Here is a 25,997-nt window from a genome sequence, read left to right on the forward strand (position 1 = left end):
AGACATTTGTATGATTTTTATAGTTAATCCTACTCTCTTAACTTCTCTTAAACAAATACAAAGTGAGGGTGAACTGATAAATGATGGTATCCTAGGAGATGAATTTCATTGTCTGTTTCTCATATTGATAGGAGAAACGAGGGCTATTAGAGTATTTGAGTTTACAGTTGGGTTGGGTACAGTACAGTGATAACAAAATTGCCATTAAGTACTCATTATGCCAAATATGTATATACACACACATTGGAGATATATATATATATAGAGAGAGAGAGAGAGGGAGAGGAAATTTATAATCATGTAAAGTAGCTATTATTTTGCTTATTTTTCAGAAGAAACTTCAGGCTAAGAGATTAAGTAGTTTTACAAGGTCAAACAACCAGGGAAAGTGGCAGAAGTGAAATTAGAACCAGGTCAGTCTGTGTGATTGATTTGTTGAGGAGAAAAAGATTTATTTATAAGCATGATAATTCAATCTCTGACATTCAGATTAGAGAGACACACATGAGTAAAACAGCAGATTTTAGATGGTGTGTTTTCATTGAGATATGAATTTGTTATCATATGCTTATATGCCTTAAAATGGGGTTATTGGAAAAGATGCAGTGTTTTGGTGGGGTTTTGGTGTACATGTTTTTGTCTAAAGAAAATTATAAACTTCATAGCAGTGGTTTCAACAAGTAAAATGTTGAATGCAGATAGGGAAATGAAGTAAAGCCTCACTGTGTTTACTTGTAAATTTAAGTATGAGAAAAAGAGTAAATGGGATCAGATGAAACAATTTTCCCTGAGAAAATAACCATCTAGTCAACATGTTTACATTGATTGGAATGCCAAAAGAACTTGAGCAAAAAGTCAAATAGGCACTCTTTCTGTGTAAAATTAGCTGCTATTCCACCCCAGATGTGATGATGTTCTGCCTGCTTCTCCTGATGTGGAACGGTTGTTGTTGGTTTTGTATGGAAGCTTAGAGAGCAGGCCAGACACATCTGTGCAAACCAGGCTCAACACTCTTCTGGCCTGTGATGCTCGGGATTTGGTTGAGTTCCATAGTTCTTAAATTTATCACCCTTTAGCTCTGTTAAATGGCATGCATTCAGTGAAATAAAAACCAAAGCCATAATGCCGGGGTCCAGCCCCAGCTGATCCAGGGTATTCGAAGGAGAGACGGCATAGGCGAGGGTCAGGGAACAACTGCTTAATTAAATGTTAATTAAGGATATAAAGAGTAATAGAATGAGGATAGCTCAGTAGGAAAATTCAGTGGAGAAAAGAGGCTGAGTAGCTTGGTTTACGCGGGGGACCAATAAAACTTCAAGACAAGAAGCTTGCACCACTTACGTAGGCCGCAGGCGTCCTTCCGTTCTCCCAAAGGAGAGGAGACACTGAGGCCTCCCCGGTCGGATCTTAGAAGCCCAGGCATAATTAGTAAGCATGGTGGGTTCCGCGCTCCAGATGGAGACTCAACCAGAGTGAGAGAGAGAGAGACATGGGGAGACCAGTCTTTCGAGGAACTGATCCCAATTCTTTATTTTCCATGGTCTACTTTTATACACTGAGATGTTATGCAAAAGTCACGCGGGGTCAGCAGTCCTGACTTTTATCAAAGTCAGGTGCTTCATACAAATGTATACAGAGGTCTTAGGGGTGTTACATCATCTTCTGGCCAGGGGGCCTGCTGACAATTTACGACCCTCTCCTTGTGACATCGGTCAGTCAACCAGGACACTTATTTCTCCAGGGGTGATTATTCTTAAAACAGACGCCACCCAAATAAAGTTACATTCCTATAGGGTGAGGGTGTAGTGGGTTTTAGTTAAGGAAAGAATTTACTTAGCCTAAGGTCTAACGTGATTAATATCAAAGGTTAATACTTATTTCTTCTATATATTCATTAATGTGTGTAAGGGCAGGGGATGTGGAGACTTAGCAGTAAACATTGGCTCAACAAATGAAAAAACCCTTCACCAATACAATTTCTAATCAGCCCATTATACTTATACTAATAATTTTCTAACTTTTCTAAAGAACCTGTTTTTAGAAGGTTTAAAGCATCTCGTGCCTCTCACGGTTGGGAGGCTGTGAGCAATCACATGTGGCCGGACAAGCCTGTCAGGCAGGCTAGAGAACCTTCAGAGGAGTTTGTAGGTTAAAACACTCTTGTCACGCCCAGGGGTTTTTATCAACTGGAGCTCTAGGTTAACTCCTTCTCCGAAAGAGGTGGTGGGGGACAGCCCCCTGTAAAGTCAGAGGTGTAGGTGAGAGCACAAAGTAGTAAGGTAGGCAGGCTCTGGTTATGGGGGTAGATGCTCGAGGATTTCCAGGGGGACTCCTGAGGCTCGATCCCGCCTTTGCGTATGTCGAGCCTCCTTCCTCATGACCTTTGCCATGGGCGGAGTGCCTCACTCTGGCCCCCAACACCATAAAGTGTACTTGAGAACCTCTAATATGAGAAGTTCACAAATCAGATCTAATCCCTTGAATCTTTTTTTCACAGGATTATATCTGATTTGTGAGCTCCAATACATTGGCCCCTGATGCAGAGAGTCAACTCACTGGAAAAGACCCCAATGCTGGGAAAGATTGAGAGCAGGTGGAGAAGGGGGTGACAGAGGATGAGATGGTTGGATGGCATCACTGACTCAATGCATATGAGTTTGAGCAATTCCAGAAGCTCATGAAGGACAGGGAAGCCTGGTGTGCCACAGTCCATGGGGTCATAAAGAGTAGGAGATGACTTAGCAACTGAACAACAAAATATGAGGAGTAATTTTAACCTTGAAGTTTAAGATACAGTCAATTATATATTTCTTTATAAATTTAATGATAGCATTTGGAAATTAAATATCTCATTAAAGGTGCATATCAAGTGTAAGAGGTACCACAATTTCACAAACATTAGAATGTGAAAAAGTGAGAATATATATAGTAATAGAGCTTTGATCTTATGAAACTAATCTGAATGGATCATTCCCACAGACTTTCTTGAAGAAAATAAGACACCAAGGGTAGTGAAATATTAGTCACTGCTGAAGTTGATGGTAAATCAGACATGGACCTCTCATCTATACTCTCATCCTATACTTAGTTGCAATGGAGAATTGGGGGGAGAGCCATTTATGGACATACAGTTGGGAAGTTTCTATATGATGTTACTGATGTGATTGCAGAGATGGTATTTGTACCCTGCACAGGCACTAGAGGTCAAGGCAGATCCTGGAAATCAGAAACAAGACTCACAGGATAACAAAGTGAAAGAGACAACAAACGGAAGAGGCAGTGAAGGGACAGCAAGATATAGGGACTGCTGACTACTGAGGAGTAATAAAATGGAGAAAAATTCTGGAGTTGTTGAACAAGGTTTTGAAAGTCTTTTCCAAGGCTGTTTGTATAAAAAGTGTCCTTAGCAAACATTTGGTGCCTGGGCTTTTCTTCCTGTTAAGGCACAATCTGAGATACCCTCACATCTGATACTTCTGCCTCCGCCATCCTATTAAGGAGATGCAAACAAGGAAATATCAAATTGAATGCTTGAAACTACTAAAAATGTAAACTGCTCCTGGATCAAAGTCCCAGGAGACACTTTATATACCACTATTTATAATCATGGTTTGAACATTCCAACCTTTAGCCAAACCATGATGCTAAAGATGACAGCTAAATTATCAGAAAGTCCATTCTCCATTACCTTTCTCCTTCCATATCTTTAATAATAGAAGAATATTAAAAGGTAATAGAAATAAGACATAGATTTATTTGGGCCCCTATGAGCAAGTGAATAATAATATGAGATTTAATGGGCCTTAGACACATCTATACAAAAGGAGAGTTTGAGGAGTCTTAGAAGATTTTAAGAGGGGTTTTTGTCCCAGTCCATATATCTGTAGTAACTGTATGTAAGTCCACTGCTAGCTTAATGTAAAATAGTCAAATTTCACTTCAAAGAGGAGAAAATGAAGTTCCTTTCCCTGGTCAGTCTATTGACAAATATTTATTGATTTCTTATACTAAGCTCAGGGTGATGATACAGAGACTGTGCAAGAAGCAACATGTAATTTCCCCAGAGAAGCTGCTTAAATTTCAGTTGAAAAGAATACTATGCAACAGTTTATGTTCCAAGCAGTCTGTAATTAGTACTTAAACTGTGTTTGTGAAACAAGCTTTATTCCTTGTTCATGTATTATTTGTCACTCTGTTCTACATCATCCTCACTCTACAACTCTTGACTGACAACAGCTCTGCATTTCGGAAGGTTGGTGGTCATGTTAACAAGGACTGAACATGAGAAACCACACACATGAGCTTAAGTGCTTCCACCATGGGTCACTTCCACTCTTGCATGACTGTCATGGCCATGCATTTCTTTAAGGCATGGGAAAGGGCGATTTTCATAAATGCCCAAAAGTACAGGAGGACTGGTGGGCTTCCCAGGTGGCACTAGTGGTAAAGAACCCACTTGCCAATGTAGGAGACACAAGAGATAACGGGTTTGATTCCTGGGCCAGGAAGATTCCCTGGATGGGGGCATGACAACCCACTCCAGTATTCTTGCCTGGAGAATCCCCATGGACAGCGTAGCCTGGCAGGCAGCATAGCCCTACAGTCCATAGCGTTGCAAAGAGTCAGAAATGACTGAAGCAACTTAGCACGCATGCACAGGAGAGATGACTATTGGTGACCAGCAGCAATGAGCACCACAGGATGTGATCACAGAAGCAGAGAGAACAACAGGGAGCAGGCAAGAGAAGATGTAGCCTGGACTCAAACAGGAGAGATGGAAGAAATGAATAGATTTTAGAGAAAAGCAGCAGTCACAGAGAATTCTGTATCTGCTGGCAATCTGTCTTAATGTCTTATTCTAAAAAAAAAAAAAACAAAAAAACAGCTAAACAAACAATCAAAATAATCAGGCAAAATGGAGAGATGTTGGCCAAATGGTACAAACTTCTACTTATAAGATGAAGAAATTCTGAAGATTGAACTTACAGCATGGTGACTATTGTTAATAACATATTATTAATTACTTGAAAGTCACCAGGAGAGATCTTAAGTGTTTTCAGCACACACACAAAAACGGTAACTATGTGAAGTGATGGGTGTGTTAATTGGCTTGGTTATGATTATCATTTGTATATGTATATCAAATCATTTTGTGTACCTTAAATATATACAATTTTTATTTGAGGTACAAGGTCAGTTGTACCTCAAAACTATAAAAAAAAAAAAATATGATTATAAAGAATCCAAAAGGAGGTGGACAAATGAAAGCAAAGAAATATGGGAAGGTTTCTTGGGAAAAATATAAAGATTGTCTATCAGTAAAATCAGCATTCACAAATATGTGCATTTTCATTTTGTGCTTGCAAACTGCGGCGGATGCTATTTCTGCTCTTTATTTTATTGCCCACAAATAAGCTACTTTTTTATGGCTGTCATAACAATGGTTAATCTGTATTTAGAGTTCAAAGAGTACCACACCCTCTACATGCATTACCTATGAATTAGGTAATGGTGCTGTTCCACATTATAGATGAAGTCATTAAGTCTTATTGTGTATACTAATTTGACTAAGACCAGCCAACCCACCCTTGTATTCTTGCCTGGAGAATCCCAGGGATGGGGGAGCCTGGTGGGCTGCCGTCTGTGGGGTCACACAGAGTCGGATAAGACTGACTGAAGTGACTTAGCAGCAGCAGCAGCCGGTAAGATGTTAGGATTTGAACCCAGAACTAAATAGCCCTGTCTCCTAACTATGATCATACTCCACCCCTTTGATCTCCAATGAAATTAGACAGGTGACAATTTCTTAACAATTTGTGCTTCATTTAAATCTGTGGTTATTCCAGAGTGACATTGGAGAAACTTAATTTTACCAGATGACAAAATTTGAGCTATATTCATGAAATTCTCAGACATAATAACCAAAGTTCATGTCAATTGAAATTAAGAAAGAAAATCTGAATAATAGAAATTCCACGAAGTATAAGGAGAATGGGGAATATGTGCTATGAAATCCCAGAGCAAATGACAAGCCATTCTGGAATTTGTGGCATTCAAAAGCTCAAACATTGAAAATCAAAGATGTGGAACAGCTTATAGTCCATGTTGTCTTTCAACTGAGACTTCATAACGTGAATGACACTGTTAGTGTGTGGTGATAGAAAGGTGATGACAGTAGCCTTAGCACAAACCAAGCTAACTATTGTATGTGTGCAAAGAATGAGAATGAGCATTCATTGAATGCCAGACACTGTGCAGAGAATATAAAATATTGTATGTTGAGTGTGTATAAAAGCAATTATTATGATGTAAGCCATAGTGAATCAACCTTTCATCTCCTGAAATGAGATTTTTCTTTATCTTTGTCATTACAGAAATTGACACAAATTATTTAAAAGAAGAAAAGCAACACCATTACCATAGTTGACTTCCTGTGTTTGGTAAGCTTCTGTTTTTAGATATTTCCTTCCATATCGTTTTATTTTAGAAGTATGTTTATAATATATATTTGTTAATATATGTTTATAACATATATTTGTTGCTTGTGCATGTTTTTGAAATCACTGACTTCTTTTTAGATAACCCTCTTTCTTGTGAATAATACATTCAGTGGTTTAAAAGACGTTGGCACAGAGAATGTATTGTTATGTGAGCTGGTGGAGTTCGGTACCCAATCCAGAATGAACCAATCAGAGGTTTTCCTGAGACTTTGGCAAGATAAAATGTGCCAGGAAAGACTTTCTAATGAGGCTTTTGGGTTGAGTCAGTATGAGTCTTGAGTTTCCAAAGGCCACCTGGCCACCACATGGAAAAAGCCAGCTTAAAACATGCAATTGGAGCCCTTGAGTCTCTGGACATTCCAGTTCTGTGAGCCAGTACATTTTTCTTTTTTGCTAAAGTAGATAGGTAGAAAACAGTTGGGTAGGAAGACAGTGGTTGTGGTGACCACACTGAGACAGTGTGATGTGGCAAAAGTACATTTGATTAGAAGTTACAAGATAGTCCTGGTGGTAACCTTGACTCATGACCCTACTTAACTTCCCTGAGTCTTTGTCTCCTTTATCTGTGATATGCTAATATTGGATTACTTAAAACTTAAGGCCTGTTTCATCTGAAGTTGCTATTCCAAGTTCATTGCTTGAACTCTATTTTGTTTATCCATTCTATGTACTGTTCAGTAGTTTACATCTGCTAATCCCAGACTTCCAATCCATGCCTCTCCTACCTACCTGCTTGGCAACCACATCTGTTCTCTGTGTCTGTTGAGCCTGTTTCTGTTTTGTAGATAAATCCATCTGCATCTTATTTTAAATTCTACATAAAAGTGATATCATGGTATTTGTCTTTCTCTGTCTGACTTGGCTTAGTATAATAATTTCTGGGTTCATCATATTTCTACTAATGGCATTTCTACTAATTCTCTCTTTTTAATGGCTCAGTAGTATTCCATTGTGTATATGTACTGCATATTCTTTATACAATTATCTACTGATAGATATTTAGGTTGCTTCTCTGTGTTGGCTATTTTAAATAGCGCTGCTACGAACATAAGGATGCATATATTGTTTCAAATTACAGTTCCTGGCTATATGCCCAGGAAAGGGCTTGCTGAATCATATGGCAACTCTATTTTTAGTTTTCTTAAGAAACCTCCATATTTTTTTCCATAGTGGCTGCACCAATTTGCATTCCTACCAACAGAGTAGGAAGGTTCGTTTTTCTCCATACCATTTCCAGCATTTTTCATTTGTAGACTTTTTAGTGATGGCCATTCTGACTGGTATGGGGTGATGACTTATTATAGTTTTGATCTGCATCAAAAATAAAGATGAAACCTCACACTAAGACTGAAAATTGAAAGATGTGATTATTACTTATTGGATAGAGGCATAAAAAGGCTAGTACTGGATTCTGATTGCCAAATTTCATTAAGGATTTTTGCATCTATGTTCATCAGTGATATTGGCCTGTAGTTTTCTTTTTTGTGGCATCTTTGTCAGGTTTTGGTATTAGGGTGATGGTGGCCTCATAGAATGAGTTTGGAAGTTTACCTTCCTCTACAATTTTCTGGAAGAGTTTGAGTAGGATAGGTGTCAGCTCTTCTCTAAATTTTTGATAGAATTCAACTGTGAAGCCGTCTGGACCTGGGCTTATATTTGCTGGAAGATTTCTGATTACAGTTTCAATTTCCGTGCTTGTGATGGGTCTGTTAAGATTTTTTTATTTCTTCCTGGTTCAGTTTTGGAAACTTGTACTTTTCTAAGAATTTGTCCATTTCTTCCACGTTGTCCATTTTATTGGCATATAATTGCTGATAGTAGTCTCTTATGATCCTTTGCATTTCTGTGTTGTCTGTTGTGATCTCTCCATTTTCATTTCTAATTTTATTGATCTGATTTTTCTCCCTTTGTTTCTTGATGAGTCTGGCTAATTGTTTGTCAACTTTATTTATCCAACAACACATTAAAAAGATCATACACCATGACCAAGTGGGCTTTATCCCAGGGATGCAAGGATTCTTCAATATCCACAAATCAATCAATGTAATACACCACATTAACAAATTGAAAAATAAAAGCCATATGATTATCTCAGTAGATGCAGAGAAAGCCTTTGACAAAATTCAACATCCATTTATGATCAAAACTCTCCAGAAAGCAGGAATAGAAGGAACATACTTCAACATAATAAAAGCTATATATGACAAACCCACAGCAAACATTATCCTCAATGGTGAAAAATTGAAAGCATTTCCTCTAAAGTCAGGAACAAGACAAGGGTGCCCACTCTCACCACTACTATTCAACATAGTTTTGGAAGTTTTGGCCCCAGCAATCAGAGCAGAGAAAGAAATAAAAGGAATCCAGATTGGAAAAGAAGAAGTAAAACTCTCACTGTTTGCAGATGACATGATCCTCTACATAGAAAACTCTAAAGACTCCACCAGAAAATTACTAGAGCTAATCAATGAATATAGTAACGTTGCAGGATATAAAATCAACACACAGAAATCCCTTGCATTCCTATACACTAATAATGAGAAAATAGAAAGAGAAATTAAGGAAACAATCCCATTCACCATTGCAACGAAAAGAATAAAATACTTAGGAATATATCTACCTAAAGAAACTAAAGACCTATATATATAGAAAACTATAAAACACTGATGAAAGAAATCAAAGAGGACACTAATAGATGGAGAAATATACCATGTTCATGGATCGGAAGAATCAATATAGTGAAAATGAGTATACTACCCAAAGCAATCTATAGATTCAATGCAATTCCTATCAAGCTACCAATGGTATTTTTCACGGAGCTAGAACAAATAATTTCACAATTTGTATGGAAATACAAAAAACCTCAAATAGCCAAAGCAATCTTGAGAAAGAAGAATGGAACTGGAGGAACCTGCCTGACTTAAGGCTCTACTACAAAGCCACAGTCATCAAGACAGTATGGTACTGGGACAAAGACAGAAATATAGATCAATGGAACAAAATATCTTTGACAAAGGAGGCAAGAATATACAATGGATTAAATACAATCTCTTTAACAAGTGGTGCTGGGAAATCTGGTCAACCACTTGTAAAAGAATGAAACTAGAACACTTTCTAACACCATACACAAAAATAAACTCAAAATGGATTAAATATCTAAACATAAGACCAGAAACTATAAAACTCCTAGAGGAGAACATAGGCAAAACACTCTCCAACATACATCATAGCAGGATCCTCTATGACCCACCTCCCAGAATATTGGAAATAAAAGCAAAAATAAACAAATGGGACCTAATTAAACTTAAAAGCTTCTGCACAACAAAAGAAACTATAAGCAAGGTGAAAAGACAGCCTTCAGAATGGGAGAAAATAATAGCAAATGAAGCAACTGACAAAGAATTAGTCTCAAAAATATACAAGCAACTCCTACAGCTCAATTCCAGAAAAATAAACGATCCAATCAAAAAATGGGCCAAAGAACTAAATAGACATTTCTCCAAAGAAGACATACAGATGGCTAACAAACATATGAAAAGATGCTCAACATCTCTCATTATCAGAGAAATGCAAATCAAAACCACAATGAGGTACCATTTCATGCCAGTCAGAATGGCTGCGATCCAAAAGTCTACAAGCAATAAATGCTGGAGAGGATGTGGAGAAAAGGGAACCCTCTTACACTGTTGGTGGGAATGCAAACTAGTACAGCCACTATGGAGAACAGTGTGGACATTCCTTAAAAAACTGGAAATAGAACTGCCATACGACCCAGCAATCCCACTGCTGGGCATACACACCAAGGAAACCAGAAGGGAAAGAGACACGTGTATGTACCCCAATGTTCATCGCAGCACTGTTTATAATAGCCAGGACATGGAAGCAACCTAGATGTCCATCAGCAGATGAATGGATAAGAAAGCTGTGGTACATATAAACAATGGAGTATTACTCAGCCATTAAAAAGAATACATTTGAATCAGTTTTAATGAGGTGGATGAAACTGGAGCCTATTATACAGAGTGAAGTAAGCCAGGAAGAAAAACACCAATACAGTATACTAATGCATATATATGGAATTTAGAAAGATGGTAATGATAACCCTGTATGCGAGACAGCAAAAGAAACACAGATGTATAGAACAGTCTTTTGGACTATGTGGGAGAGAGAGGGAGGGGATGATTTGGGAGAATGGCATTAAAACATGTATAATATCATATAAGAAATGAATCGCCAGTCCAGGTTCGATGCAGGATACAGGAAGCTTGGGGCTGGTACACTGGGATAACCCAAAGGGATGGTATGGGGAGGGAGGTGGGAGGAGGGTTCAGGATGGGGAACACGTGTACACCCGTGGCGGATGCATGTTGATGTATGGCAAAACCAATACAACATTGTAAAGTAAAAAAAAAAAAAAAGACTAGTGCTCTATCAACAAGCAGCCCCTCGAGAGCCCTATCCTATCTCGAGGCAACAAGGTTTTCTGCGCTCTCTCTGAACTGTGGCTATCAGGGGGCTGCCACAGCCCTCCACCTAAGGCTCAGCTACCCACGCGGAAATCTAATTCTCTGAAGACTCACCAGTCCCAGGACTCCGCGAGTGCTACTTCCACTCCTGCGTGGAACTTCCTGGTGTTGTGAAAGTAGGCGGGACACAGGAGCCGGGAGGAAGAGAGGCTCGTTTTTGAACTTCTCTCAATAAACTCTGAGAAAGTAACAGTGCTTCCTGAAACCATCAAGAAAGAAAATGTCGGTGACATTGCATACAGATGTAGGTGATATTAAAATAGAAGTCTTCTGTGAAAGGACACCCAAAACATGTGATAATTTCTTGGCTCTTTGTGCCAGTAATTACTACAATGGCTGTATATTTTATAGAAATATCAAGGGTTTCATGGTTCAAACGGGAGATCCGACAGGTACTGGAAGGGGAGGTAACAGTATCTGGGGCAAGAAGTTTGAAGACGAATATAGTGAATATCTTAAGCACAGTGTTAGAGGTGTTCTATCTATGGCTAATAATGGCCCAAATACCAATGGATCTCAGTTTTTCATCACCTATGGGAAGCAGCCACATCTGGACATGAAATACACAGTATTTGGCAAGGTGATAGAAGGTCTGGAGACTCTAGATGAACTGGAGAAGTTACCCGTAAATGAGAAGACATATCGACCTCTTAATGATGTACACATTAAGGACATAACTATTCATGCCAACCCATTTGCCCAGTAGCTATAATAGACCTGGACAAATACTTGGCAAACTATTCAAGGAACTCACCTATTATGGTTTACTCAGTTTTAATTGGAGAAGGCAATGGCACCCCACTCCAGTACTCTTGCCTGGAAAATCCCATGGACGGAGGAGCCTGGTGGGCTGCAGTCCATGGGGTCGCTAAGAGTCGGACATGACTGAGCGACTTCATTTTCACTTTTCACGTTCATGAATTGGAGAAGGAAATGGAAACCCACTCGTGTTCTTGCCTGGAGAATCCCAGGGACGGGGGAGCCTGGTGGGCTGCCATCTGTGGGGTCACACAGAGTCGGACACGACTGAAGCAACTTAGCAGCAGCAGTAGCTGCGGTGCTTGTTCATATATTGTGACCAGTGCCATATATTGACAAGTGAATCCTCCTCCTTACCTACTAGTCTCCTTACCTGTCATCAGCTGATTTTACTGCCAGCATACCCAGATATTAACATGTGGGTTTCACTGAATGTGAATAGCCACCATTTGTAAGCTCTGTAGATATCACATATCCAGCTATGTGTCTCTCTTAGAAGATCCTAGACATACACAAAGATGTTTGTGTGACTTGTAAGCAGTTTTGCTTTTTATTATTAGCCTAGACTGGTGCCTCCTTAGCAGTTCATTTCCTGGGAACCTCTAGTTAATTTGCCATGTAAGGAGAGAGAACTTGAAAATGTAATAGGTATGTCAGAAAGTTTGACAATCTAAAATTTGCAACTTTCAGCTTCTAACATTCTCCCCTAAATCTGACCAATGATGTATTGAAATTAAATATGCTTGCAAAATTTTATACAGTTTCTCTTTTCCCAATTATGCTTTAAAAGAGAACTTTTGCTCCTATTTAGAATAATGAAATGCAAAAGTCCAATCTGTTGTGTATTGGCTGATCCAGTGGAAGGAGCACTGGGCTAGAATATTAATTACCTCTGTCACTTCTTTGTGATTGTACAATTAAAGTAATTTCCTGATTGTTCTGGCTCCAATATTTCCCTTTAATGATTCATTCTAACTAGCATCAAATGTATTTTCAAAATTGACAGGTGTCTCCCTATCACCATCCCAATTAAAACCCCCCCATGGGCTGCTTACTGCCTCTAGAATTAATAATAATTGCAGTAGTAACATTAATAATCATGGGAGCCAACATTCACTGGATTTACTCTATGCTAGACTCTATGTGATGTACTTTATATGTACTTCCTTAATCTTCACAGTAACTGAAGTTCATGGGTGTAGAATCTGGGACCAAAAAAGTTAGGTAATTTACCCAAGATCACATAGCTAATGTGTGATGTAACTAAGACCCAAACTCACATCTGTCTGACAAAAGTTCATTCTCTCAGTCATGAAATTATTCTGCCTCTTCTTCCTAATGAAAGACAGTCTTTGGCCAGTCTTTCCTAGAATGGAAGCCTTTCATTTGTTCACATAACTCTTTATTACTCTTTGATACATACTCTTTTCTCCAGCTCAGTTTCCTCTTTATTCTTTTTTAAAAGTCATATTCCTTCTTTCCCAGTTTTGACCAAGTCCATTGTTCTGTGTCTGGTTCTAACTGTGAGATGAAAAACTTCGGTTTTTTCATTTCTCCAAACGTTTCCACTTTTGCTCTGTCTTTTCACTTCTGTGTGTTGCGCCCATCCTTGGCATCCTCAGTCATTCAATGAACAGATCACTATTACTAAGCACCCGCTGCTCAGTGACTTCCATAAATTCACTGAGTAGTGGGAATATCAAATAGGCAAGGGGGATCCACTCCATAATGGCAGTAGCTGAAAAAGATGAAAGCAGCCCTATTCCAGAGCCTAGTGCTTAAAAATTATTGGTAAAGAATCAAATTCCTAATCATCTCATTGAATCTCATAGCTTTAGAAATGAGCAATCTTATTCTACCAGGCACATTATACGCTGCTTGAGCATTAAACAAAGCCCTATTTTTCTTTAGTATCACTTTTCGGTAGGAAACCAACTTAAAGGTTTTAAGTCCCATCTACTTTTTCTAAAGAATTTCTGTGTGGTGTGTGTGCATTAAGTAATATGACTGTCTAGATTTGTGCTGTTGTTCTATCACAAAGTCGTATCCAACTCTTTGCAACCCCATGGACTGTGGAACACCAGGCTTCCCTGTCCTTTGCTGTCTCCCAGAGCTTGCTCAGACTCATGTCCATTGAGTCAGTGATGCATCCAACCATCTCATCCTCTTGTCACCCCCTTCTCTTCATGCCATCAGTCTTTCCCAGCATCGGGGTCTTTTCCAACGAGTCAGCTCTTCACATCAGGTAGCCAAAGTTTTGGAGCTTCAGCTTCAGCATCAGTCCTTCCAGTGAATATTCAGCATTGATTTCCTTTAGGATTGACTGGTATGATCTCCCTGCTGTCCAAGGGACTCAAGAGTCTTCTCCAGCACCAAGATTTGAAAGAATCAGTTCTGTGCTCACCCTTCTTTGTGGTCTAACTCTCACATATGTACATGACTACTGGAAAAACCATAGCTTTGACTAGAGGGACCTTTGTCAGCAAATGATGTCTGTTTTTTAATATGCCATCTAGGTTTGTCATAGCTTTTCTTGCAAAGAGCAAGCGTCTTTTAATTTTGTGGCTGCAGTCACCATCCATGGTGATTTTGAAGCCAAGGAAAATAAGTCTGTCACTGTTTCCATTGTTTCCCCACCTATTTGCCATGAAGTGATGGAACTGGATGCCATGATATTAGGTTTTTGATTTTTGAATGTTGAGTTTCAAACCAGCTTTTTTACACTCTTTTTTCACCCTCATCAAGAGGCTCTTTAGTTCCTCTTCACTTTCTGCTATTAGTGGTATCATCTCCATATCTGAAATTGCTGATATTTCTCCTGGAAATCTTGACTCCAGCTTGTTATTTATCCAGCCCAATATTTTGCATGATGTATCTGCATGAAAATTAAATAAGCAGGATATCAATATAAAGCCTTGACGTATTACTTTCCCAATTTTGACCAAGTCCATTGTTCTGTGTCTGGTTCTAACTGCTGTTTCTTGACCTACATACAGATCTGTGTGTATACTTGCAAATATATTGACAGTTATTTTGCTGAAGGATAGGAGCTCTGTAATTGTTGCTGTTGTTAAGGATCCAGACTAACAGCCTCTGATGGGTGTGCAACATTTGATAAATATCGTCTTTGGCGATAGAAATAATGATTTCTGCCTTTTTTACTTCATAGAATTATTCAGTTCAGTTCACTTGCTCAGTCGTGTCCGACTCTTTGCGATCCCATGAACCACAGCACGCCAGGCCTCCCTGTCCATCACCAACTCCTGGAGCTTACCCAAACTCATATCCATTGAGTCAGTGATGCCATCCAGCCATCTCATCCTCTGTCATCCCCTTCTCCTCCTGCACACAACACCTCCCAGCATCAGGGTCTTTTCCAATGAGTCAACTCTTCACATGAGGTGGCCAAAGTACTGGAGTTTCAGCTTCAACATCAGTTCTTCCAATGAACACCCAGGACTGATCTCCTTTAGGATGGACTGGTTGGATCTCCTTGCAGTCCAAGGGACTCTCAAAAGTCTTCTCCAACACCACAGTTCAAAAGCATCAATTCTTCAGTGCTCAGCTTTCTTCACAGTCCAACTCTCACATCCATACATGACCACTGGAAAAACCATAGCCTTGACTAGACAGACCTTTGTTGGCAAAATAATGTCTCTGCTTTTTAATGTGCTGTTGAGGTTGGTCATAACTTTCCTTCCAAGAAGTAAGCATCTTTTAATTTCATGGCTGCAATCACCATCTGCAGTGATTCTGGAGCCCCAAAAAAATAAAGTCAGACACTGTTTCCACTCTTTCCCCATCTGTTTCCCATGAAGTTATGGGAACAGATGCCATGATCTTAGTTTTCTGAATGTTGAGCTTTAAGCCAACTTTTTACTCTCCTCTTTCACTTTCATCAAGAGGCTTTTTTAGTTCCTCTTCACTTTCTGCCATGAGGCTGGTATCATCTGCATACCTGAGGTTATTAATATTTCTCCCAGCAATCTTGATTCCAGCTTGTGCTTCTTCTAGCCCAGCGTTTCTCATGATGTACTCTGAATAGAAGTTAAATAAGTAGGGTGACAATATACAGCCTTGACGTACTCCTTTTTCTATTTGGAACCAGTCTGTTGTTCCATATCCAGTTCTAACTGTTGTTTCCTGACCTGCATACAGGTTTCTCAAGAGACAGGTCAGGTGGTCTGGTATTCCTATCTCTTTCAGAGTTTTCCACAGTTTATTGTGATCCACACAGTCAAAGGCTTTGGCATAGTCAATAAAGCAGAAGAAGATGTATTTCTGGAACTCTCTTGCTTTTTCGATGATCCAGCAGATGTTGGCAATTTGAACTCTGGTTCCTCTGCTTTTTCTAAAACCAGCTTGAACATCTGGAAGTTCACGTTTCATGTATTGCTGAAGCCTAGCTTGGAGAATTTTGAGCATTACTTGTGTGTGAGATGAGTGCAATTGTGCAGTAGTTTGAGCATTCTTTGTCATTGCCTTTCTTTGGGATTGGAATGAAAACTGACCTTTTCCAGTCCTGTGGCCACTGCTGAGTTTTCCAAATTTGCTGGCATATTGAGTGCAGCACTTTCACAACATCATCTTTCAGGACTTGAAATAGCTCCACTGGAATTCCATCACCTCCACTAGCTTTGTTCATAGCGATGCTTCCTAAGGCCCACTTGACTTCACATTCCAGGATGTCTGGCTCTAGGTGAGTGATCACGCCATCATGATTATCTGGGTCGTGAAGATCTTCTTTGTACCATTCTTCTGTGTATTCCTGCTACCTCTTCTTAGTATATCTGCTTCTGTTAGGTTCATACCATCTCTGTCCTTTATTGAGCCCATCTTTGCATGAAATGTTCCCTTTGTATCTCTAATTTTCTTGAAGAGATCTCTAGTCTTTCCCATTCTGTTGTTTTCCTCTATTTCTTTGCATTGATTGCTGAGGAAGGCTTTCTTATCTCTCCTTGCTATTCTTTGGAACTCTGCATTCAAATGGGAATATATTTCCTTTTGTCCTTTGCTTTTCATTTCTCTTCTTTTCATGGCTATTTGTAAGGCCTCTTCAGACAGCCATTTTGCTTTCTTGCATTTCTTTTCCATGGGGATGGTCTTGATCCCTGTCTCCTGTATAGTGTCACGAACCTCCGTCCATAGTTCATCAGGCACTCTGTCTATCAGATCTAGTCCCTTAAATCTATTTCTCAATTTCACTGTATAGTTATAAGGGATTTGATTTAGGTCATACCTGAATGGTCTAGTGATTTTCCCTACTTTCTTCAATTTAAGTCTGAATTTGTCAATAAGGAGTTCATGATCTGAGCCACAGTCAGCTCCTGGTCTTGTTTTTGTTGATTGTATAGAGCTTCTCCATCTTTGGCTGCAAAGAATATAATCAGTCTGATTTTGGTGTTGACCATCTGGTGATGTCCATGTGTAGAGTCTTCTCTTGTGTTGTTGGAAAAGGGTGTTTGCTATGACCAGTGTGTTCTCTTGGCAAAACTCTATTAGCCTTTGCCCTGCTTCATTCTGTACTCCAAGGCCAAATTTGCCTGTTACTCCAGGTGTTTCTTGACTTCCTACTTTTGCATTCCATTCCCCTATAATGAAAAGGACATCTTTTTTGGGTGTTAGTTCTATAAGATCTTGTAGGTCTTCATAGAACCATTCAACTTCAGCTTATTCAGCATTACTGGTTGGGGCATAGGCTTGGATTACCGTGATATTGAATGGTTTGCCTTGGAAATGAAGAGAGATCATTCTGTCGTTTTTGAGATTGCATCCAAGTACTGCATTTCAGACTCTTGTTGACCATGATGGCTACTCCATTTCTTTTAAGGGATTCTTGCCCACAGTAGTAGATATAATGATCATCTGAGTTAAATTCACCCATTCCAGTCCATTTTAGTTCACTGATTCCTAGAATGTCGATGTTCACTCTTGCCATCTCCTGTTTGACCACTTCCAATTTGCCTTGATTCATGGACCTGACATTCCAGGTTTCTATGCAATATTGCTCTTTACAGCATTGGACCTTGCTTCTATCACCAGTCACATCCACAACTGGGTGTTGTTTTTGCTTTGGCTCCATCCTTTCATTCTTTCTGGAGTTATTTCTCCACTGATCTCCAGTAGCATATTGGGCACCTACTGCCCCAGGGAGTTCCTCTTTCAGTATCTTATCATTTTGCCTTTTCATGGGGTTCTCAAGGCAAGAATACTGAAGTGGTTTGCCATTCCCTTCTCCAGTGGACCACATTCTGTCAGACCTCTCCACCATGACCCATCCATCTTGGGTGGCCCCACACGGTATGGCTTAGTTTCATTGAATTATTTCATAGAATTATTATGTTAAGCCAATTAGTTAACTGACATCAAAGACTTTATAAAGTATATATCAGTGATTCTCACAGTGTGGTCTGAGGACCCCCTAGGTGGTTCCTGTGTCAGAGTTCAGCCAGAGGAACAGAACCACTAGGTTTTAAACACACACACACAGACACACACACACATGCACATATGCACACATACACACATATATAGAGAGAGAATTTATTGATTTATTGCAAGGAATTGGCTTACATGATTGGTGGCTAGCTATGCAAGTATGACATTCATAGGGAAGGCCATTAGCTGGCATGCTGGAATTCTCAAGTATGAGCTGAAACTGCTGTTTATAGATGGCATTTTTTCTTCTTCTTCTGAGAAGACACAGCTGTGTTTCCAAGTCCTTTCAACTGACTGAATCAGGCCTTATTTTGGATGGACTGATTATGGAGTTTAGTCACGCCTACAAAAATACCTCCACACCACCTAGACTAGTGCCTGGTTGAATAACCAGACACTGTAGCATAGCCAAGTCAACACATAAAGCTAACCACAGTTCTCAAAGCTCTTTTAGGGGACCCTCGAGTGTTCCCCTTTATAACTAGGTATAATGCTGGATTTTCTTCGTGTATTTCAAGCAAAAAAACATGATGCAACAGAACGAATGGATAAATGCATATGAGAATGCAGATGTCCTCTATGAATCCAAACAACTAATGAGATTTAGAAAAGTTCTCACTAGTTATTTTAAAGAAATGAATAAATAATTTGGATTTTTCTAATTTTAAATTTCTAATACAGTAAGTGTAGATGGTTATAGCAAGCATAAACAAAAAAACCCTAAATAATTTTTAAGAATATAAAGGAATACTGGTTCACAAGCTTCTTTTGTGACCTTCTAATGACTTGATCTGACAGTATAAAATACCTCTTTGAACTTTGTTTCTCATTTTCAACATCAGTATGCAGTATTTTATTCTAAAAGTAATTTTATATAGATCTCAGTAAATTATGCCTACCAAGTTTCCTTAAGTCATGGTCAAAATATTTATTTGGGAACTATTTTATTCATGTTTTATATATCAAAAATTATTAAGCTATCAAAATGGGTAGGACAGGAATTGTGGTGGCTTTCCATCCCAGTGGGTTAACAATGAGTCATTTTTTACTCTTTAGTCACCTTTTGAGTAACCAGAAAAATTGAAAGAAAAAGAAAAACAAAGTCATCCAAAAGTCATAATTGTGATTAACACAAACATAGCCAAAAGATGGTGCAAAACTGACTGAATGAAAACAAATCTAGGCAACACTGCATACACTGCAAAAGACACTATCATTATATAGGGTCACCCTAAAGAGGAAAGGAAAAGAAGAGTATGATTTTTTTAAGACAGAAGTTGCAAGCTAAGATTGCGACAAGGACCAGGCAGGTAGTATAACCTCCAGAAGCAATTCAGCTGAGGAATGGGGCTGCTCATGCCCTGTCCAGGCAGCACCATTCAGCAATGGATAGCTTTTGACTGATGAGAAACAACCCACAGTTGTCAGTTCTTTGGCTAGTTGAGTTGCACACACAAAAAATCTGTACTATTATAAGAAGCATCCCAATGTTTAACACTGCCAATGAATCTAAAATTTAAGTCTGTGCAGGCCAAATGAAATATTTGTGCAGGTAATTACCACTCTGTCGCATCTGGTTTAGGAACACTGCATATCACATAAATTACTTGATGACAAATGACCAAGAAGTCATCATCCACTGAGGTTTTCTGTAGTTACTGGTGTTTTCCAGCTGAGCCTGCCCTTGCCCCCTCAATACTTCTTACTATAAAGGCTTTTCATCATTATTTTGTCTTTGCTTTTTAAAATTATTTCAGAAATCAAACTAATTGCTAGCGACCTAGCCTAAGACTTCATACTCCTTCAAACTGCTCATCTTGAGAAGTTTGTTCAATAACTATCCAGAGAAAGAGCGAAGCCTAGGTTGGGGAAAGGTAAACAAGACTCACCAAACTCATTTATTCCGTGATTCAGTTCTGTGGTTAGCTTGACCCAGCACCTCGGGAATTTAGGGAACAGTTTTTGTTTTTGTTTTTGTTTTTTCCCTAATTTAAATTTACTTCATTTTAATTGGAGGATAATTGCTTTATGACGTTGTGCTGTTTTCTGCCACACATAGACATGAATCAGACATAGGTAAACATATGTCTCCTCTCTCGTGAACCTCACTCCCACCCCTCTAGATTGTCACAGAGCACCTGATTGAAACTCCCTGCTCAGAGAACATTTAAGGCAGAATTTCTCAACCTCAGCACTATTGACATTTTGGGCCCAGTAATTCTTCATCATAAGAGGATGTTCTGTGCAGTGTCAGATGTTTATCAGTATCTCTGGGCTCTATTCACCAGATGCCAGTGACTTCCCCATCACACAGTATGATGGTCAAAGATGTCTCCAGAGAGCACCAAAAGTCCTCTGTGGGGGTGGTGGGGGGGGTGGCTGGGAAGGGGATTGGGAAAAGTCACCCCTTGTTGAGAATACTGATTTAGGAGGAGTGTCCATGCCTGGTCCTTGAGGGCGTCTTACCTCTTTCTCAGGCTGCTTATACTGTATTCTTCCCAAAGGGAGAGCTGGTAAATGAACTGTGTTCCATCATGTTACATCTCCAGAGATGAAACTGTCCTGGGCTACTGCCCTGCGGTCCATCCCCATACCTCAGTCCTGAAGGCACTAGTTTCACGGCTAGTCTGTCCTGTAACTAACTCCTGCTCATGATCTTGTTATTACACAGTACTTCTTCCAACCCTTGTTCATTAGTCCTCAACCAGTGTCGCATCTGGTTAACCCGCTAAAAGGCCTCAAGTTATTTTCCATTCCAAGCACTTAACACATTACTCTGCTTGTTCAGTGAAGATTTTTCTAGACCTTTGACTTTCTCTTGACTAAAATCAAGACAAATAAGCACTGATTTATCACAGTGACTACAAGAAGATTTTTCCCTGCAACTACTTTTGTTAAAGTATGAAGAATTTTATGAGTTTTTGTATAGGAATAATTAAGTCAAACTGTTAAGGATATTCAGGAATTAAATGAGTCTAATTATGTAGAGTACTTACCCCAGTGCTTGGCACAGAGTAACCACTCATTAATAGTTACAGTTACCACCAGGAAAATGTGCACAGCATGGAGTAAATAATGGGCCTTAAGCATATGAAATTTGTCCTGGTTGTGTGGTATGGGTGGATGAGAGATGAAGAGGCAAAAGTTTCTGTCAACCACTGCTTCTTCCTTTGAACAGATGGATACTTTACCACTGAGCCACCAGGGAAGCCCCAACTATTGCCTCTTAGTTGGTGATTTGGGGCTGCAAGAATATACGGGCTAAACCATGACAAACTCTAAAAATTATACATGAAGAGTATGAGGCAGCCAATGAGAAATCCAAATACAAAAATGGTTAATTCACTTAAGTGTAGGAAAGTTGATGGCAGGAAAAAGGAACTACATAAAACTCTGTCATGTGTGATCTTTTAGCATGATTTATTAAGAAATTCCAGCAGCCAGATGAAATATAGCCTCTCTAGCACAAACTGAACATAGTCTCTGCTATCTATTACTTGTCATTAGGGTTCTAATTAGCTGGACATAGATATTTAATTTCAACTTCATGATGCAAATAACTTAGCACATGCCTGTTTTATCAATATTTACAGTTTCTAAGCTTGGAAAACGAACTTATGCTTTGAGTACTCTGTAGCCATTGGTCCCCATGATTATCAAGAGATTAATATGCTAGATCTTCTCATCCCAGCTTTGTGTGCACCTCTCTGTTTATTGGGGAAGTGGTGAGGGGAAGAGCACTGGCTTTAGAAGTGAGGAGATGTGGTTTGTGGCCCGTCTCTGTTTCCTGTGTGCCTTGAGCAGATTTATTAACTTCTCTAAGCTTCAGTGTCCTCTGCCACAGCACAAGGAAGCAGTGCCAAACAACCTCCAATTCTGATGCTAACACTCTGTGATGTACCAAATCTGTGAGTCCAGGTCATGCTAGTGCCAAGAAGCCACAGGGCTCTGAGAAAAGGGAGAGAAAGAAACTGGGACTTGCAAAGCATTCTTCTCTTTAGCAGATGGACAGCTGTGAAATGTCAAGTGCATACTGAAAAATTTCTAGACTGTCTCAATTGTTAGGTAGATTTTATGCTCTCAAAAGTTGCTAGCTTGTACCTTACAGCTATTTAAAGTTTAGATATTTTGGCTTTTTCAGTCCTTCTAAAACGTTTCTTGTGTCCTTTTTTCTTCTTAACAGTTTCTAATAGGATCCAACTGTACATGTAAGTTCACAATTAGCATAGCGACCAGCCAAGAGCATGTAGAAACATTTTCATGAAATTGGTATGTTGATTTCTTTTCACCTCCTTTTATCCCCAAGCTTCTTAGTATTTCATTATTGCTACCATCAAAAAAGGCTTGTTGCTTGCTATACCTTCTTTATGGGCTCACCAATAACTGTCCATCAGTGTGGCACCTGTTTCATAGCATTTACCCCAATTAGCTCAGTAAACAGAAAACTCACTTTTAAAAAATGTTATGCATGAAAATCTCCTTTTAAGGGAGTGACTCAAATCTCTCAATAAGCTCACAAACAATTCTGATTTTCTGTATGTCTGAAGAATTCACATAATCCATAAGTACAATATTCTGGTCCCACTTTCCTTATTTTGTATAATCAAACAGTAATCAATAAGAACTACGACTACTGCAAAATGGGACTTCAGAAGCTTTGAGGGTAAATTCATCACCAGCATGGATATAATAGTCACCGCAGAGTCTTTTCTTCCTTAAGTGCCCTTGAAACACAGCGACTAAATTATATTTTAAACCCCCAAGGAGAGGTATAGGTTATAATTGTCTCACACTTAATTATGTGCGTTGCAAAAGGTAAATGGACAAAGTCATTTTTGTTCCATATAGAGAATAGAATCACTTATGAATTTTTATATTGCTGGCTCAGTGATTCACAGAAAGCAGAACTTTATGCAGAAGTCATATCTAACAGTGATGGTGCTGTGTGGATGTGCAGCCGAGTTGAGAACACTGCCTCCACTGTGCTGTTACTGGGCCCCCACTCAGAGTCAGGCCATTCTTCTCTTTCTCACAGGGCTTTAGTGAGGCAGCTTATTTGTCTCCTTCTTTTATTGGTCAGAGTTGTTTCTGCCCAGGCCTCCCCCTCCTCTGAATTTCCAAGGGAGTGTTAGCTTAAGGCCTCACGTTGACACCATCAGATATAATCAGAGAAATGAAAAATGCAATAGGAAAGAGAGGTGATATTATAGCCAAGCAGCACAAGAGAAATATGCCATTTTCAAGCCCAGTTTTCCATAGTTTCTAATGGAGCCCGCTCAGGAGAGACATCATCTTTGCTGGGGTGAGTAAAAGCAACTTGGCCCTTCCGTATAATAGGGGAATTGTTGCCTCCTCTGGTCACTAATTCTAACTTGTGAGTCATGCCCAGCTCATAACTGCTTTTCTTTTTACCACATTGGAAATTGCATTTGGTTTGCTGAGTGTGAGATCCACGTTTCTTTTGTAACAGATTGTTGTATTTTTCTGCAATTGATTTCATTAGGATAAGCTACTTCCTCATGCAATAAAGCTTGCAGTTTGAATGGACCTGAATATGTTTTACAATAATCTATCCCTCTCTCAGCCATTGCAGCCTGAGGAAACAGACGTAGTTTGTGTCTGTTTCTCAAAGCAGTGAGAAAATACAGCTTTGAGGAAGAGAGTGAGACCATTATATGATTTCCCAGTTTCATCTCTATACGCCCTGAAGCTGCCACATTGCAGTGGTTTTCAACTATAGGTGGCAACACCTTGTTTTCCTTTGAGTTCAAAAGAGAAATATTGATGCTTAAAGAAAAATACATTTACTCCCTAAATTATTAACTACTACCTTACCCCCCTCAAAAAAAGCCTCTTGCATACAAGTAGTTTCTTGATGCGTACCTTTAGTAAAAATCCTACTGTGGCATGCCTTCAGGGCTGGGGTAACACATCTCCAACCACAAGGTGCAAAGTAAAATATTTGCAATCTCTGAGAAGCTAGTTGTTTAGCCTGCAGGAGTTCATATAGGTGGTGGAGCTTGTTTATCCTCTGAATTAGCTATACAGTTCTGGTTGAGGTAGCCAGAGGGGAGTTCAAAATTCTCAGGAGGAATTTAACCACCAATAACCAATCTGGAACCCTGCTCCTTTCTTGTCCACCAGTCCTTTCTTTATTTCCAGATCTTGCAAACATACAGTCGAGATCGCCAGGAGTGTTATTCCATTAACAGATGCCCTGATACATTAAGCCATTAATCAGGCAAATCACAGATGTTGTTTTCTTTTCAGATATTGCCATAATTACTCCTAATAACACCTACTGAATTTGTCGTTTCGTTGTCATTGATGACTTTAAAAATTAATCAGATAATTAAATTTCTTCTTAAATTCTATTTATATGGATTTAAATTTTGTTTCTACCTTGGAGGGTCCAGATTCTCTCCTCCAAGTTGTGCTATATCCCAAAGAATGTCGCAGGGTAACCTCACATATGGACAGATTAATAGGCTCTTGAAAGACGGTAGGCTGAAACCCACTACTGAGTTTGCAATCAAACCATATTCCCATTATGCTGAAAGAGGAGCATAATCATTTTGAAGCGTATGGTGCTAATAAATCCAGTTGAAGGAGTCTGCCATTCTGAAAGGGAAAATTAAGGGAACTTGGGCCAGCTGCCTGGTTTACAGATGGTGAACTGGGACTCAGAGAAATAAAGTCAGAGTTACTGAGACAAAACAACAATCAGAATTCAAGGCTCATGGGTCTCAATCCAGTTTTGATTGTTCTACCACAGTTGTCCTCCAAAATGGCCCTTAACATATCAGGAGGGAATAAAACCCTCCTCTTGACTCGAGTACACTAAGTCAGGTTGGATTTCTGAGACTGGTTCTACCCACTTATTCACTCTCCTAAGAAGAAAACTTCGACAATCTTCCATCCTTGAACCTAGGGAACTCTACCTCCATTGCTGATTAAATATCACTGATTTCTCTCTTCCAGTGACATTGTTTTAAAATTTTCTTTTAAAAGTTTCAAGCATCTGGAGCCCTTTCTCCTTATTTTTTAGTTCTCTATAAAATACAGTTTTATTAAAAGATTGCTTAAGAGGGGACATGTATATCTATAACTGATGTTTCTGTCATGTATGACAGAAACCAACACAATATTGTAAATATGCTTTAATTAAAAATAAATTAAGGAAAAAGAAATTGAATAGTAATAATAGCATGGGGTGGTTTAGTATTTAAAAAAACAGAAATAAATAAATAGACATTTAAATTTAACTTAACATTAAATCACTGTGATACTTCTTAGCAATTGTATGACATTAGATAACTTACTTAGCCTCTCAAACCCTCACTTTGAGTGTGAATGAGTGAGTGATTGAGGGTGTGTGTGTGTAATTACCTAGTACAATGCAATGACTGATTCAAAAATGGCATTTTAAAATTATTCATCATTACTATTAACTGCAACCAAAAGAGAGGGAATATTAGCTGTCATAGCATTTATTAATATTATGTAATGTCTTAACGTGTGGAAGAAAGAAGGAGAGTCTCATTTTTTGCTTTTGAGATTAATAATCACTGGTTGCTGTTAATGCAAAGAGCCTTGCAGATAGTAAGTTGCCTGGAATTGACCTGAATTGTCGGGTCTGAGGGAAGTACTTCCATCCCTCAACTAATACTACCTCGGACTGCTCATATGTGGCATAGTATCAGTGTGAGCTCATTGGATTGAAGAAACCACACAGAACACAAGAATGCATTGTTTCTTGGCTGCATCTGCCTAT

General features: G+C 39.1%; 2 protein-coding genes across 6 annotated transcripts in view; both read left to right on the forward strand.

Annotated features, from left to right (window-relative positions):
- ATP10B (ATPase phospholipid transporting 10B (putative)) overlaps nucleotides 1–25,997 on the forward strand; it is a 392,801-nt gene that overhangs the window by 58,027 nt on the left and 308,777 nt on the right. For 2 of the 5 annotated variants that reach the window (XM_044947364.2, XM_044947368.1), the window contains exons 2-3: nucleotides 333–413; nucleotides 6,375–6,440. The gene's annotated coding sequence lies outside the window, so the exon portion shown is untranslated. Of the gene's footprint in view, nucleotides 1–332; nucleotides 414–6,374; nucleotides 6,441–22,406; nucleotides 22,493–25,997 lie in introns of all 5 variants that reach the window. The other 3 variants (XM_044947366.1, XM_044947367.1, XM_044947365.1) reach the window with 3 other exon arrangements.
- Nucleotides 11,138–11,800, forward strand: LOC102416632 (peptidyl-prolyl cis-trans isomerase-like 3). The gene has a single exon (XM_044947369.1). The coding sequence runs from the start codon at nucleotides 11,247–11,249 to the stop codon at nucleotides 11,730–11,732; it is 486 nt and encodes a 161-aa protein (XP_044803304.1). The 5' UTR covers nucleotides 11,138–11,246; the 3' UTR covers nucleotides 11,733–11,800.

This window comes from Bubalus bubalis, chromosome 9 (genome assembly GCF_019923935.1).
Source record: "Bubalus bubalis isolate 160015118507 breed Murrah chromosome 9, NDDB_SH_1, whole genome shotgun sequence".
In the NCBI taxonomy this organism is placed as follows: domain Eukaryota; kingdom Metazoa; phylum Chordata; class Mammalia; order Artiodactyla; family Bovidae; genus Bubalus; species Bubalus bubalis.

Excerpts from the sequence above, each read along its gene's own strand:
- LOC102416632 (XM_044947369.1), top strand. The coding sequence starts at position 11,247 with ATGTCGGTGACATTGCATACAGATGTAGGTGATATTAAAATAGAAGTC.